Genomic DNA, 18,173 nt, shown 5'->3' on the forward strand with positions numbered 1-18,173 from the left:
TGGACGTAGGTCGGGTGCCTTGTAAGGATCTGACGGCGAGCGAGTAAACTGCCTCTTCCATCAATCCTATTAGCCAATGTTCAATCATTTGAAAACAAATTGGATGACCTAAGACTAAGGTTATCCTATCAACGGGACATTAGAAACTGTAATATCTTGTGTTTCACCGAGTCGTAGCTGAACGACAACATGGATAACATACAGCTAGCGGGCTACACGCTACATCGGCAGGATAGAACGGCTGACTCCGGTAAGATAAGGGGTGGCGGTGTATATTTGTAAACAGCTGGTGCATAAAATCTAATATTAAGGAAGTCTCAAGGTTTTGCTCCGCCTGAGTTAGAGTATCTCATGATAAGCTGTAGACCCCATTATTTACCAAGAGAGTTTTCATCTATATTTTTTGTAGCTGTCTATCTACCACCACAAACTGATGCTGGCACTAAGATTGCACTCAATGAGCTGTATAAGGCCATAAGCAGACAGGAAAACGCTTATCCAGAGGCAGCGCTCCTAGTGGCTGGGGACTTTAATGCAGGGAAACTTAAATCCGTTCTACGTCATTTCTATCAGCATGTTAAATGTGCAACCAGAGGAAAAAAAACTCTAGACCACCTTTACGCCACACACAGAGACGCATACAAAGCTCTCCCTCACCCTCCATTTGGCAAATCTGACCATAACTCTATCCTCCTGATTCCTGCTTATAAGCAAAAACAAAAGCAGGAAGCACCAGTGACTCGGTTAATAAAAAAGTGGTCAGATGACGCAGATGCTAAGCTACAGGACTGTTTTGCTAGCACAGACTGGAATATGTTCCGGGATTCTTCAGATAGCATTGAGGAGTACACCACATCAGTCACTGGCTTCATCAATAAGTGCATTGATGACGTCGTCCCCACAGTGACCGTACATACATACCCCAACCTGAAGCCAGGGCCAGACGGATTACCAGGACGTGTACTCCGAGCATGTGCTGAACAACTGGCAAGTGTCTTCACTGACATTTTCAACATGTCCCTGACTGAGTCTGTAATACCAACATGTTTCAAGCAGACCACCATAGTCCCTGTGCCCAAGGATACTAAGATAACCTGCCTAAATGACTACCGACCCGTAGCACTCACGTCTGTAGCCATGAAGTGCTTTGAAAGGCTGGTCATGGCTCACATCAACACCATTATCCCAGAAACCCTAGACCCACTCCAATTTGCATACCGCCCCAACAGATCCACAGATGATGCAATCTCTATTGCACTCCACACTGCCCTTTCCCACCTGGACAAGAGGAACACCTACGTGGGAATGCTATTCATTGACTACAGCTCAGCGTTCAACACCATAGTGCCCTCAAAGCTCATCACTAAGCTAAGGATCCTGGGACTAAACATCTCCCTCTGCAACTGGATCCTGGACTTCCTGACGGGCCGCCCCCAGGTGGTAAGGGTAGGTAACAACACATCTGACACGCTGATCCTCAACACGGGGGCCCCTCAGGGGTGCGTGCTCAGTCACCTCCTGTACTCCCTGTTCACCCATAACTGCATGGCCAGGCACAACTCCAACACCATCATTAAGTTTGCCGACGACACAACAGTAGTAGGCCTGATCACCGACAACGATGAGACAGCCTATAGGGAGGAGGTCAGAGACCTGGCCGTGTGGTGCCATGATAACCACCTCTCCTTCAACGTGATCAAAACAAAGGAGTGGACTACAGGGAAAAAAAAGAGGACTGAGCACGCCCCCATTCTCATCAACGGGGCTGTAGTGGAACAGGTTGAGAGCTTCAAGTTCCTTGGTGTCCACATCACCAATAATCTATCATGGTCCAAACACACCAAGACAGTCGTGAAGAGGGCATGACAAAACCTATTCCCCCTCAGGAGACTGAAAATATTTGGCATGGGTCCTCAGATCCTCAAAAAGTTCTACAGCTGCACCATCGAGAACATCCTGACTGGTTGCATCACCGTCTGGTATGGCAACTTTATTTTACTGCCGCTCTTTAGCTATTTGCTTTTATTTTTTTATTTTTCTTAATTAACACTTTTTTATTTGACATTTTCCTTAAAAAACTGCATTGTTGGTTAAGAGCTTGTAAGTAAGTATTTCACTGTAATGTCTACACTTGTTGTATTCAGCGCATGTGGCAAATAAAATTTGATTTGATTTGATATCCTTTCCTTTCCTCCATAGTCCTCAGACATGTATCTCCATCTGGGTAGATATCAGTCTTCAGATATGTATCTCCATCTGGGTCGATATCATATATTATATCCTCAGACAATCTATTCTGCATCAATATAAATTCCTTTCCTTCACAGTCTTCAAAGATTCCTCAGGACATACAGTATATATTTTGCAGGATATACTTCACAAGCCTTCAGTCATGAACATATCTCTTCAGAATACAATTTCACGTTATCCATTCCTTTCCAACCCATTTAAAAAACATCTCTCTCAGCACAGACGTCATGAGCCCTTCAGACATGAACAGATCTCTTCAGAATACCAATTTCACATCGATATCTGTTCCTTTGACTCACAGTCCAAAAGATGAGTCTTGATGCTCAGACAGAGATAGATATATCTCTCAGAGTCTCAGACCTAGCTTTACCTCTACCAGCATAGATATGATCAACCTTCCTTCAGACTCAAATCTCAATCAATCAATCCAATCTATTTTATTAAGCTATTTATACATCAGTAGTGCTTTACCGATACCCAGCCTGAACCCCTGATGAGCAAGCAATGCAGAGGCAGATGAACACAGACTGATTAAGAATCCCAGTCCCATTGATCTGTCACCAACACCCTGAAACAGACAGAGAGGGAGACAGAGGGAATAGAGCCACCATACTCTGACACGCTTTGCTTTTATTCTCAGCTAACTGGGGCTGATGTGATTTCTCTGCTCCCAGTGCTGTGACAGACTGGGGACTCGGTTCAGAACAGGATCTCCTCCCATTCTGATTTGCTCTCTCATTTGTTTGTGGGGCTGGGAGCGGGAGCAGGGAGGAAAGCAATTCTGACAGTCACACATGCAGGGATACACACACACACACACACAACTTAGAGATGACAGCACACAAGCTTGCACATACATATTGGTTATGGCAACACACACAAACGGATATATAACAAATGGGTCAGTTCAGTTGACGGGCAAAACTCAGTTTGAGCTATACCATGACTCATTGGCCTCCTGTTGATTAGGGCAGTGACATAAGCCTCTCTTCACATCATAATGGTCATGGCCACAGTCATTTACAGTCACACGTCATATAACACCCCCTCAGCTACTAAAACACACAGCTATAATCACTCAAGCACACAGAAACACATACAAGATAAACATATAGTGGCACAAAGGGAAGAAAAAACACCACAGGCATGTTATAATACATGCAGTATCAATATGAGTCTTATGGTATGTGTCAGAACCATACAGTGCAGCTAAGCCATGTATCACTTCTGTCATTTCAATTAAGCCATCGATCAATCATCACACCTATATTATAGCACACAGCTCATTACAATAACACTGGGCTGGGACGTCACTCTTAGAAATTCTGTCTGAAAATGTTGGGTGTTTGAATAATTCAGATGTCCCTAATCTCTTATTATTAAAGTAAGTCAGTTTAACTTTTCATATCTAAAATGTCTGCCTGTCATCTTCCCCGGGCATGTCAGAGATACTGTATTTAGCCACTCACCCCGGGGACAATCGAATCAAATCAAGCTTTATTTACAGTATATAGCACATTTCAGACATGAATGCAACGCAATGCGCTTCACAGAAAAATTGTGAAATAAAAAACGATTAAAATAAAAACAGAAATATTTACTACAAAACAAACATGAGGATAAAAAACAAAAGAATAACAATAAAAATTGAAAGACTAAAAAAGCACCCTAAGGAAAAGCAAAGCTAAAAAGGTGTGTATTAAGATCTCTTTTAAATATGCCCACAGTTTTGGCCCCCTTGAGGTTCTCTGGCAGGTTATTCCAGAGGCTGGGGCCATAGTAGCTTAAGGCTGCCTCGCCATGCCACTTGGTCCTAGGATTTGGGATAGTGAAAAGGCCAGTGCCAGAGGACCTGAGGGACCTACTGGGTACATAACTCAAAGGCATGTCTGATATGTATTGGGGTGCACAATCATGGATTGATTTAAAAACCAATAGAATAATCTTTAAATGAATTCTAAAACTCACAGGCAGCCAATGCAGAGACCTTAAAACCAGTGTAATGTGTGCTCTCCGTCTGGTCTTGGTCAGTACCCGAGCTGCAGCATTCTGCATGTTTTGCAGTTGATCAATGGCTTTCTTGGGTAGACCAGACAGGAGAGCATTACAGTAGTCAAGCCTGCTTGTAATAAAATCATGGATGATTCTCTTTGTATCAGCCTGAGAGAGAAACGGCCGCACCTTGGCAATGTTCCTCAGGTAATAAAAAGCTATTTGGTCACATTCCTAATGTGTGATTTGAAATTGATTTCAGAATCTAAAATGACACCTAGTTTTTTACCTGGTGTTTTATCTTTATTTACCGTGAATTAAAATGTGCTGCCATATTCTCTCTCTGTGCTTTGGCTCGAATAATAATTACTTCGGTCTTGATTTGATTTAGCTGGAGGAAGTTGTGAGCCATCCAAGTATATCAATTACTAATACAGTCTAATAATTTATCTGTGGAGCTAAAATCCTCTGGTAACACAGAAATGTGAAGTTGCGTATCGTCGGCGTAGCGGTGATAAATGCCGTTCTTTCTGATAACGCTGCCAAGGGGTAACATATACAGTTGAAGTCGTAAGTTTACATACACTTAGGTTGGAGTCATTAAAACTCGTTTTTCAACCACTCCACAAATTTCTTATTAACAAACTATAGTTTTGGCAAGTCGGTTAGGACATCTACTTTGTGCATGACACAAGTAATTTTTCCAACAATTGTTTACAGACAGATCATTTCACTTATAATTCACTGTATCACAATTCCAGTGGGTCAGAAGTTTACATACACTAAGTTGACTGTGCCTTTAAACAGCTTGGAAAATACCAGAAAATGATGTCATGGCTTTAGAAGCTTCTGATAGGCTAATTTACATAATTTGAGTCAATTGGAGGGGTACCTGTGGATGTATTTCAAGGCCTACCTTCAAACTCAGTGCCTCTTTGCTTGATATCATGGGAAAATCAAAAGAAATCAGCCAAGACCTGGTTCATCCTTGGGAGCAATTTCCAAACGCCTGAAGGTACCACGTTCATCTGTACAAACAATAGTACACAAGTATAAACACCATGGGACCATGCAGCCGTCATACCGCTCAGGAAGGAGACGTGTTCTGTCTCCTAGAGATGAACGTACTTTGGTGCAAAAAGTGCAAATCAATCCCAGAACAACAGCAAAGGACCTTGTGAAGATGCTGGAGGAAACAGGTACAAAAGTATCTATATCCACAGTAAAATGAGTCCTATATCGACATAACCTGAAAGGCCGCTCAGCAAGGAAGAAGCCACTGCTCCAAAACCGCCATAAAAAAGCCAGACTACGGTTTGCAACTGCACATGGGGACAAAGATCGTACTTTTTGGAGAAATGTCCTCTGGTCTGATGAAACAAAAATAGAACTGTTTGGCCATAATGACCATCGTTATGTTTGGAGGAAAAAGGGGGACGCCTACAAGCCGAAGAACACCATCCCAACCGTGAAGCATGGGGGTGGTAGCATCATGCTGTGGGGGTGCTTTGCTGCAGGAGGGACTGGTGCACTTCACAAAATAGATGGCATCATGAGGAAGGACAATTATGTGAAGCAACATCTCAAGACATCAGTCAGGAAGTTAAAGCTTGGTCGCATATGGGTCTTCCAAATGGACAATGACCCCAAGCATACTTCCAAAGTTGTGGCAAAATGGCCTAAGGACAACAAAGTCAAGGTATTGGAGTGGCCATCACAAAGCCCTGACCTCAATCCTATAGAACATTTGTGGGCAGAACTGAAAAAGCGTGTGCGAGTAAGGAAGCCTACAAACCTGACTCAGTTACACCAGCTCTGTCAGGAGGAATGGGACAAAATTCACCCAACTTATTGTGGGAAGCTTGTGGAAGGCTACCCGAAACATTTGACCCAGGTTAAACAATTTAAAGGCAATGCTACCAAATACTAATTGAGTGTTTGTAAACTTCTGACCCACTGGGAATGTGATGAAAGAAATAAAATCTGAAATAAATCATTCTCTCTACTATTATTCTGACATTTCACATTCTTAAAATAAAGTGGTGATCCTAGCTGACCTAAGACAGGGAATGTTTACTAGGATTAAATGTCAGGAATTGTGAAAAACTGAGTTTAAATGTATTTGGCTAAGATGTATTTAAACTTCCGACTTCAACTGTATAAACTGATCTGTACCGGACCCAAAATCAAACCTTGTGGAACGCCACAAAGGATATCTATAATGACATTTGAATAGAAAGTGTTTCTTTATCATTAAACCCCAACACGTTTCAGCACACCAGCTTTAATCAGGGTGCTTCTTACATCATTGAACAGACTCTGGACACTCAGGCTCCTCTGGCAAATATCGCTGAAGAGAGTGAATTTAAACTTGGCAACGACTGAAACAATTGCACATCAAGCTAATTAAATACTTTACACATTCACCGGCAAAAGCATGTGCACACGTGAATACACACACGCACGCACACACAAAGACAGACACACACACAGTACTGTGGGCAGTGGATTATCACTCCTGGATAGAGCCATGTGTCTAATAAAGCTATTTGCCCGTTCTAATTGGTCCTTTTGGTGGGTGTCTTTTGATGTGGGTGGATGAGGGGGTAACTGATTAAGCTGTAGAAGCAGAGAGGAGATGTGCTGCTCCTCTATTGCTGCTGCTGTAGCCTCTTTAGCCTGAGGCTGAGGGAGATATTAACTCAAAGACACACTCATTACAGGCACACACACACACACGCAAACTCTACCCTAGATAGCCCCACATTCACTCAACGTGATTAGCCCAACACTTCAAATGCTTCAAAGACTGAGATCAGCTTAGAGTAGCACGCAGCGTGGACATCCCTATCAGACCTCAAAGACAGAATGAGGAAGAGAGAAGAGCGGAGAGCGAGAGCGAGAGCGAGAGCGAGAGCGAGAGAGAGAAAGAAAGAGAGAGAAAGAAAGAAAGAGAAAAAAAATGTAGGCAAAGAAAGAGAGAGAGAGCTTGAATATAGAGTAAGATGGGGTGAGCGAGAGAAAGAGAGAAGGGGGAAGATAAATGTTTTTATAGAGAAAGAGAGGGGTGAAGGGGGAAATTTTTATTTATAGCTAGGTTTCCATCCAATTGGCAATTAATTTTCATGCGAATATTCTAAAATCTGCATTTAAAAAATATGCGCATTTTCCCACCAGAGATGTGTTTCCTTCAAATGTAGTTGTTGCAGATAAAAGGCTGTGGGTGATGACATAGCGCACATAAAAATACCTTTTATGGTTAAATTGACATGTATCGAATAAAAAATACATTGCATTTTCAAATCTACTGATGGTTTTCTCACAAAAACAATTGCGTTATATAGCGAGTGTGCCCACTCCGGTATTTTAGAATATTTGCATGGAAATCTGTCACCAATTGGATAGAAACCTAGCTAATGTTATGGATTTTTTGTTATTACCATCTCTGGGGAAATCGTTGCTATTGGAAGTAGTGTGTGGTGTGAGGTGACAGAAGATAAAGGATCATCGTTCCCTGAGGCTCCACAGAAGAAGCGATCTGTTATCAGTGACAGAGCTATGATCTCCTGCTGTACTGAAAAATGTCTCTTCACCTCTCAGCAGACCTTTGCTAATCTCCTATTTCTCTACCTCTCTCTCTCTATCTATCTACCTACCTACCTATGTTAAAGGTCCAATGCAGCTGTTCTTATCTCAATAGGACTGTGAGTGGTCTGAGTGGGGAGGGGAAAACTGAAAACTTCTGTTACTCGCAGAGAGATTTGGAACTATCTTTCTTACTGGTCTATTGCAGGCCAAGACTCCATTCCACCAAAACAGGATGACATTTCAGGCGGTCTTTTCAAACAGCTCTTACATTTTCACAATTTCACAGTTTTGGCCCATTTTGACTCCAATGCTTCCCACAATTGTGTCAAGTTGGCTGGTAGTGGATCTCTACTCCGAATAGCTCATTCCATCTCATCCCACAGATGCTTAATTGGATTGAGATCTGGTGACTGCCAGGCCACTGCAGTAAGCTGAATTCACTGTCATGTTCATGGAACCATTCCTGGACAATCCTAGCCTTATCGCATGGGGCATTATCCTGCTGAAAAAAAATATATTTGCAGATGGCTAAACTGCTGCCATGAAGGGATGCACCTGATTGGCAATGATGTTTAGATATCCTGTGACATTCAAAAGTTGCTCCACTTTTATCAAGGGGACCAATGTGTGCCATGAAAACACATCACACACCATCACACCACCACCACCTGCCTGCAATGTTGATACGCGGCATGATGGATGCATGGACTCATGGTTTTCTCCACACCCTAGTCCTCCTATCAGCGTGAAACAGCAGGAACTGACTCCATGGTAAAGTGCTAGTGCTGGAGAACTAAGTTGGTTTTCCTCGCTGTAACTTTGCTTTCCTCCGGTATCCAATATTAATTTGCATATTCACTCACACATTGTACAGTTGAAGTCGGAAGTTTACATACACTTAGGTTGGAGTCATTAAAACTTGTTTTTCAACCACTCCACAAATGTCTTTTTAACAAACTGTAGTTTTGGCAAGTCGGTTAGGACATGTACTTTGTGCATGACACAAGTCATTTTTCCAACAATTGTTTACAGACAGACTATTTCACTTATAATTCACTGTATCATAATTCCAGTGGGTCAGAAGTGTACATACACTAAGTTGACTGTGCCTTTAAACAGCTTGGAAAATTCCAGAAAATGATGTCATGGCTTTAGAAGCTTCCGATAGGCTAATTGACATCATTTGAGTCAAATGGAGGTGTACCTGTGGATGTATTTCAAGGCCTACCTTCAAACTCAGTGCCTCTTTGCTTGACATCATGGGAAAATCAAAAGAAATCAGCCAAGACCTCAGAAAAAAAATTGTAGACCTCCACAATTCTGGTTCATCCTTGGGAGCAATTTCCAAACGCCTGAAGGTACCACGTTCATCTGTACAAACAATAGTACGCAAGTACACTGCTCAAAAAAATAAAGGGAACACTTAAACAACACATCCTAGATCTGAATGAATGAAATAATCTTATTAAATACTTTTTTCTTTGCATAGTTGAATGTGCTGACAACAAAATCACACAAAAATTATCAATGAAAATCAAATTTATCAACCCATGGAGGTCTGGATTTGGAGTCACCCTCAAAATTAAAGTGGAAAACCACACTACAGGCTGATCCAACTTTGATGTAATGTCCTTAAAACAAGTCAAAATGAGGCTCAGTAGTGTGTGTGGCCTCCACATGCCTGTATGACCTCCCCTACAATGCCTGGGCATGCTCCTGATGAGGTGGCGGATGGTCTCCTGAGGGATCTCCTCCCAGACCTGGACTAAAGCATCCGCCCACTCCTGGACAGTCTGTGGTGCAACGTGGCGTTGGTGGATGGAGCGAGACATGATGTCCCAGATGTGCTCAATTGGATTCAGGTCTGGGGAACGGGCGGGCCAGTCCATAGCATCAATGCCTTCCTCTTGCAGGAACTGCTGACACACTCCAGCCACATGATGTCTAGCATTGTCTTGCATTAGGAGGAACCCAGGGCCAACCACACCAGCATATGGTCTCACAAGGTGTCTGAGGATCTCATCTCGGTACCTAATGGCAGTCAGGCTACCTCTGGCGAGCACATGGAGGGCTGTGCGGCCCCCCAAAGAAATGCCACCCCACACCATGACTGACCCACCGCCAAACCGGTCATGCTGGAGGATGTTGCAGACAGCAGAACGTTCTCCACGGCGTCTCCAGACTCTGTCACGTCTGTCACATGTGCTCAGTGTGAACCTGCTTTCATCTGTGAAGAGCACAGGGCGCCAGTGGCGAATTTGCCAATCTTGGTGTTCTCTGGCAAATGCCAAACGTCCTGCACGGTGTTGGGCTGTAAGCACAACCCCCACCTGTGGACGTCGGGCCCTCATACCACCCTCATGGAGTCTGTTTCTGACCGTTTGAGCAGACACATGCACATTTGTGGCCTGCTGGAGGTCATTTTGCAGGGCTCTGGCAGTGCTCCTTCTGCTTCTCCTTGCACAAAGGCGGAGGTAGCGGTCCTGCTGCTGGGTTGTTGCCCTCCTACGGCCTCCTCCACGTCTCCTGATGTACTGGCCTGTCTCCTGGTAGCGCCTCCATGCTCTGGACACTACGCTTACAGACACAGCAAACCTTCTTGCCACAGCTCGCATTGATGTGCCATCCTGGATGAGCTGCACTACCTGAGCCACTTGTGTGGGTTGTAGACTCCGTCTCATGCTACCACTAGAGTGAAAGCACCGCCAGCATTCAAAAGTGACCAAAACATCAGCCAGGAAGCATAGGAACTGAGAAGTAGTCTGTGGTAACCACCTGCAGAACCACTTCTTTATTGGGGGTGTCTTGCTAATTGCCTATAATTTCCACCTGTTGTCTATTCCATTTGCACAACAGCATGTGAAATGTATTGTCAATCAGTGTTGCTTCCTAAGTGGACAGTTTGATTTCACAGAAGTGTGATTGACTTGGAGTTACATTGTGTTGTTTAAGTGTTCCCTTTATTTTTTTGAGCAGTGTATAAACACCATGGGACCACGCAGCCGTCATACCGCTCAAGAAGGAGATGCGTTCTGTCTCCTAGAGATGAACGTACTTTGGTGCGAAAAGTGCAAATAAATCCCAGAACAACAGCAAAGGACCTTGTAAAGATGCTGGAGGAAACAGGTACAAACGTATCTATATCCACAGTAAAATGAGTCCTATATCTACATAACCTGAAAGGCCGCTCAGTAAGGAACCGCAATAAAAAAGCCAGACTACGGTTTGCAACTGCACTTGGGGACAAAGATCGTACTTTTTGGAGAAATGTCCTCTGGTCTGATGTAACAAAAATATAACTGTTTGGCCATAATGACCATCGTTATGTTTGGAGGAAAAAGGGGGACGCCTGCAAGCCGAAGAACACCATCCCAACTGTGAAGCACAGGGGTGGCAGCATCATGCTGTGGGGGTGCTTTGCTGCAGGAGGGACTGGTGCACTTCACAAAATAGATGGCATCATGAGGAAGGACAATTATGTGGATATATTGAAGCAACATCTCAAGACATCAGTCAGGAAGTTAAAGCTTGGTCGCAAATGGGTCTTCCAAATGGACAATGACCCCAAGCATACTTCCAAAGTTGTGACTTAAGGACAACAAATTCAAGGTATTGGAGTGGCCATCACAAAGCCCTGACCTCAATACTATTGAAAATGTGTGGGCAGAACTGAAAAAGCGTGTGCGAGCAAGGACGCCTACAAACCTGACTCAGTTACACCAACTCTGTCAGGAGGAATGGGACAAAATTCACCCAACTTGTTGTGGGAAGCTTGTGGAATGCTACCTGAAACGTTTGACCCAAGTTAAACAATTTAAAGGCAATGCTAACAAATTCTAATTGAGTGTTTGTAAACTTCTGACCCACTGGGAATGTGATGAAAGAAATAAAAGCTGAAATAAATCTATTATTCTGACATTTCACATTCTTAAAATAAAGTGGTGATCCTAACTGACCTAAGACAGGGAATTTTTACTAGGATTAAATGTCAGGAATTGTGAAAAACGGAGTTTAAATGTATTTGGCTAAGGTGTATGTAAACTTCCGACTTCAAATGTACATGTAAAGACATATGCATAAACAACTCATCATGAATTGATACAGACACTAATGGATACCATTACATTTGCATCCATATACAGGCAAACACATGTGCATAATGTAGCCCACGCACACTCACATACATAGAGTGCATTCACCTACAACAAAGTCTCTCACACCCACAGTAAACTGAATTCCTGTTCTTCCCTCTTTTACCTATTCTCTGTCACCTCCTCTTACTCTACCTCTCTCTTTATCACCCTCTCATTACAAACCTCTGTTCACCTCAATCACTCCTGCGTTTTGGGACGCACACTCAGAAGCTACGTCCTGGAGGTTGAAGCTGAGGTTTTGTAAGCATGTTATCACATGTTCTGTTTCTCAGGAGCTTGTAGCTCTGGACTGCTAGTCCAATTCTGTAGAAACTGTACAGTTTCAGCTGTGTTAATTAAATAGACGTATAGATAATGGATAGTGTCTTTATTGTAATGGATAATGCTCCTGTAGACCTAGTTCCTGTTGATCTAGCATTTTATAGATATACGTCTGGGAGTTCTATGCTCTCTAGTTCTGGGTCCACTGGTGTGTGACAGAGTCAGTCTGGAGATCAGCAGACACACCACAGCCAATGGCTGACAGATTACAGTGATTTACTCAACACAACATCCCAAAGGATTCTTCTTGTCTGGCCCCTCTGGCCACCTCTGGCCCCCTCTGAGGGCTAGAAAGACGCCCCTATACCCTAAAAACAAACAGACAGACAAATGCGCACTCAAGCACACACACACACAGACAGACAGACAGACACACAGACACACGCGCGCACACACACAGTTTCCTGTCCTTGTCAGACAGTGTCAGACAGTACACAGGTGCTGTTTTAATGAACAGAAGGAGAGACGTGGAGGCTAGTGAATACCATCACCTTTTATAGACATTGGGACCCTCTATTTACCTTAGCAGAGTGCTGTGTACACACAGATACACACACATACACACAAGCACAGGCACACGCATTTAAACACACACGTACGCACATACATACGCACACAAGCACACACACAATGTTTATAGAAAACAGGAGAAGATGACTCCATGGTAAAGTGCTTGTGCTGGAGTACTAAGTTGGTTTTCCTCGCTGTAACTTTGCTCTCCTCCGGTATCCAATATTAATTTGCATATTCACTCACACATTGAACATGTAAAGACATATGCATAAACAACTCATCATGAATTGATACAGACACTAATGGATACCATTACATATGCATCCATATACAGGCCAACACATGTGCATAATGTAGCCCACGCACACTCACATACATAGAGTGCATACGCCTACAACAAAGTATCTCACACCCACAGTAAACTAAATCAGTTTACAACTCTGAGAATAACAATGGAGGTCTTACCTTTCCGATAGGTCCTATCCTGCTTATTGGATTGCATGGAAAAGGTTCCCATGACGAGCCCCATGTTAACGGCCACACACAGAGTTTGTGTGTGCGATTGATTGAGTGTATGTGTATATATGTGTGTGTGTCTTGTACAACTGATTCCGTTAAGATATGAACGTGACGCTACTCTGTTCCTCTTCAGTCTGACACCTACGCAGTTGTAATGCCTGTGTGTATGAGAGTGTGTGTGTGTGTGTGTGAATGAGAGAGAGAGAGAGCAAATGCACTACGGAGCTAGCTACCTTTGTCTGTATGGCAACACTGACACCCCTGGGTTTACAGCCATCTGTCTCTCTCTCTTTCTCTCTTTCTCTCTCTCTCTATTTCTTTCTCTCACACACTATCCCTCTCGATCTATCTCTCACTCGATCTCTGTCACTGGCTTCCTGTCATTCTATCAATTCCTTTCACACTCTCCCCATTTTCCCTTTATATACGCCCATTTTCCCTCTTTTTCCCTCTCCGTCTCTTCCTCTCTTTGTCTGTCTCGTGGGGAGACGATGAACACACTGTTGCTTACAGAGGAGAAAGAAGCCAGACACAATCTCCCTCTACCTCATACCTCACAGGGGAAAGCTGAAAGCCCGAGAGGAGAGAGGGAAGAAAGCCAGGAGGAAGAGAAGAAAGAGGGATGCAGAAGGAATGGAGGAAAGAAAGAGAAATATTCAGCTTGATGAAAAGAGAATTTGAGAATTTGACTCTAGGTAATGTAAGAAGCAGGGGAGTGAGAAATGAAGAGAGAGAAAGAGAGAGATGAGGTGAGAAAGGGGTGGGGCTCTTCTCGGTCCCTTGATATTCTGCAGGCACGCCGTCTGCCTGTTGTGAGTGGTTTTGGGATTATCTCACACATGACTGGCTTGGCGCGCACGTGTGTGTAGGGGTTGCTTGTGTCTGTGCGTATGTAGTGTGCGTGTACATGTGCGTAGGGTCTGTGTATTACTATTTCAAGTGAGTATGTGCTATAGTGTGTATGCAGAGTGCTGATATACAGTGAGGGAAAAAAGTATTTGATCCCCTGCTGATTTTGTACGTTTGCCCACTGACAAAGACATGATCAGTCTATAATTTTAATGGTAGGTGTATTTGAACAGTGAGAGACAGAATAACAACAAAAAAATCCAGAAAGACGCATGTCAAAAATGTTCTACATTGATTTGCATTTTAATGAGGGAAATAAGTATTTGACCCCCTCTCAATCAGAAAGATTTCTGGCTCCCAGGTGTCTTTTATACAGGTAACGAGCTGAGACTAGGAGCACACTCTTAAAGGGAGTGCTCCTAATCTCAGCTTGTTACCTGTATAAAAGACACCTGTCCACAGAAGCAATCAATCAATCAGATTCCAAACACTCCACCATGGCCAAGACCAAAGAGCTCTCCAAGGATGTCAGGGACAAGATTGTAGACCTACACAAGACTGGAATGGGCTACAAGACCATCACCAAGCAGCTTGGTGAGAAGGTGACAACAGTTGGTGCGATTATTCGCAAATGGAAGAAACACAAAATAACTGTCAATCTCCCTCAGCCTGGGGCTCCATGCAAGATCTCACCTCGTGGAGTTGCAATGATCATAAGAACGGTGAGGAATCAGCCCAGAACTACACAGGAGGATCTTGTCAATGATCTCAAGGCAGCTGGGACCATAGTCACTAAGAAAACAATTGGTAACACACTACGCCGTGAAGGACTGAAATCCTGCAGTGCCCGCAAGGTCCCCCTGCTCAAGAAAGCACAAATACATGCCCATCTGAAGTTTGCCAATTAACATCTGAATGATTCAGAGGAGAACTGGGTGAAAGTGTTGTGGTCAGATGAGACCAAAATGGAGCTCTTTGGCATCAACTCAACTCGCCGTGTTTTGAGGAGGAGGAATGCTGTCTATGACCCCAAGAACACCATCCCCACCGTCAAACATGGAGGTGGAAACATTATGCATTGGGGGTGTTTTTCTGCTAAGGGGACAGGACAACTTCACCGCATCAAAGGGACGATGGACGGGGCCATGTACCGTCAAATCTTGGAGGAGAACCTCCTTCCCTCAGCCAGGGCATTGAAAATGGGTCGTGGATGGGTATTCCAGCATGACAATGACCCAAAACACACGGCCAAGGCAACAAAGGAGTGGCTCAAGAAGAAGCACATTAAGGTCCTGGAGTGGCCTAGCCAGTCTCCAGACCTTAATCCCATAAAAAATCTGTTAAGAAAAGATCTGCAAAGAGGAGTGGGACAAAATCCCTCCTGAGATGTGTGCAAACCTGGTGGCCAACTACAAGAAACGTCTGAACTCTGTGATTGCCAACAAGGGTTTTGCCACCAAGTACTAAGTCATGTTTTGCAGAGGGGTCAAATACTTATTTCCCTCATTAAAATGCAAATCAATTTATAAAATTTTTAACATGCGTTTTTCTGGATTTTTTTGTTGTTATTCTGTCTCTCACTGTTCAAATAAACCTACCATTAAAATTATAGACTGATCATTTCTTTGTCAGTGGGCAAACGTACAAAATCAGCAGGGGATCAAATACTTTTTTCCCTCACTGTATGTACCGATACACTGAGCCATACATGTCTGGAGCTCATCATTCTTTCCACACAGCTGTCACTACTGACCTGATACACAAGGGACTCCCTGGGACCACAATAAACCTCCTGTGCTCTCACACACATGAATGCATATTAGACCACGAGTGCTTACACACACGGAACCACATCAGAACACTGGCATTCTGATTACCAGGAGACCCCATGGGACCACAAGTACCCGCACACCCATGCCACCCCATGGGACTACTTTGGCATTGCAATAATATAATCAAAATATATGCCATTTAGCATACGCTTTTATTTAAAGCGACTTAGTGATGCATGAATACATTTATGTACAGGTGTTGCCGGGAATCAAACGCACTATCCCGGCGTTGCAAGCGCCATACCCTACCAACTGAACTACAGAAATGAGGAAATGAAACCACACGAAATTACCTGAAATCACAAAGGACCATTAGCACCATAGCATACAAACCTCTGTGACCCATATTAGACTTCCTTTCTTGTCCTGTATAGTGACATTGGCAGGACTGCTACGGTATGGAGCTCTGTGTATCGACTAGAGCTTATTGAAATTCCCTGCATGACTTTACTAAAGAAAACTGTTTACAGCAGAGAGGTCCTCTGTAAGGCCAAGCATAAATGCCAATAATAGTCATTAGGGCAGAACTCTCATTAAACACACTGCTCTCTCAGCACTGGTAATCAATCAGGACAGGAGAGAGAGCGAGAGAGCGAGAGAGTGAGAGAGAAGGGGGAGAGAGAGAGGGAGGCAGAGAAAGAGAGGGAGGCAGAGGCAGAGGCAGAAAGGTAATGATAAGTGACATTTTCGGGATATGCAAGAGTCATCCACCACCCCACGTCATTCCTTCCCATTCCCTCTGCCCTCTGTCTCTCTGGCTCAGTGAAAGTGATATGACGGCATTTTAGATCCACCCTCACACAGAGGAGCAGCACACACACACTCTTTCTCTCTCTCTCTCTCTCCATCTCCCTGGAATGCACAGGAGGGTTGCAAGGAATACAAAACAGTGTGTCTGATCAGACATGTCAGGCAGGGCAGCAACAAAGCTCACACAGCCAGCCATTCAGCACCAGCTACTCTAGCACATGACCACAGGGCCACACCACTGAGCTTGTAACTAACTGAAGTGGAAAGATAAAGCAGTGCTAGCCTGCTTGTGTTGCTTTTGTTGATCTCTTTGTTGCTTCCTGAAATAAACAGCCCAACACATTAAAATGATATTATTCCCCTGCTATTCGGTGTACACTCTTAGAAGAAAGGGTTCCAAAAGTGTTATTCGGCTGTCCCCATAGGAGAACCTTTTTTGGTTCCAGGTAGAACCCTTTTTGGTTCCAGGTAGAATTCTCTGTGGATAGGGTTCTACATGGAATTCAAAAGGGTTATACCGGTAACCAAAAAGGGTTCTTCAAAGGGTTCTCCTATGGGGACAGCCAAAGAACCCTCTTAGGTTCTAGAAAGCACCTTTTTTTCTAAGAGTGCACATGAAAATGTTGAAGGCAGTGTATCCGTGTTTGTATTCGTACTTGAGGAGCAATAAAGTACAATTCAATTCAGTATGAAGCAGTTTGGCACAGTCAAACACTAAGCCACTCTAGGCAGATTAAGTGGAGATAGAAACACGAACAGCAAGGTTGACAAATGACCAGAACATTAAAGGACATTGAGGGAGACCGAGAGCAAGAGAGGGAGAAACATGGAAGGTCAGAGAAGAAAGACTATGTAAGCACTGTGGGTTGGGCAGTGGTGATTTTAGCACATAAATATTGGTGGGGCAAAAAAATTATAAGTGGGATGAATGCCAGCAAAGCCATTACACAACACTAAACAATACATTAATTGGACTATAACGGTGACAAACGGTGCTCACAAACTGTTAGGGCCTACACAAAGCTGTTCCAACAACAGAGTCTCAACAACAATCCCAGCACCTTACCACTGCTACACCTGGCTATCAGCGGAGCCTTGTCTGGCAGCGAAACAGTTAATTCAGCCTAATTTACTGCCTTTAAAGAAAACTTAGATGAGATGGCTGACAACTGAGATGTATAAACTATGGCATAAGGGGACGACAAGCGAATAAGAGGCAACCTGTAATTTCGATTAAGACATTAATGAGCGAGCTAGGACAGACGTAGTCAATATAATTTGTTCAGCACTTTTGAAATGTACAGCGACAGAATTCAGAACATGGGCCGTTCTTACAGTGTTATCCCTGTACACCAAGTCAGAACCGTAGGATAAATAAAGGGGGCCTTCGGAAAGTATTCAGAAC

General features: G+C 43.7%; 1 protein-coding gene across 2 annotated transcripts in view; it reads right to left on the reverse strand.

Moving 5' to 3' along the window:
- Window positions 1–18,173, reverse strand: part of LOC121544186 (Kv channel-interacting protein 1) — a 72,823-nt gene that overhangs the window by 31,657 nt on the left and 22,993 nt on the right. The window contains exon 1 of one of the 2 annotated variants that reach the window (XM_041854121.2): window positions 13,284–14,091. The exons of the other annotated variant lie outside the window; for it this stretch is intronic. Within the exon in view, the coding sequence (XP_041710055.1) occupies window positions 13,284–13,347 (64 nt within the window). The 5' untranslated portion in view covers window positions 13,348–14,091. Of the gene's footprint in view, window positions 1–13,283; window positions 14,092–18,173 lie in introns of those variants that run through there. 2 annotated transcript variants of the gene reach the window in all.

Source organism: Coregonus clupeaformis, chromosome 3, assembly GCF_020615455.1.
Source record: "Coregonus clupeaformis isolate EN_2021a chromosome 3, ASM2061545v1, whole genome shotgun sequence".
NCBI classification, from domain to species: Eukaryota; Metazoa; Chordata; class Actinopteri; order Salmoniformes; family Salmonidae; genus Coregonus; species Coregonus clupeaformis.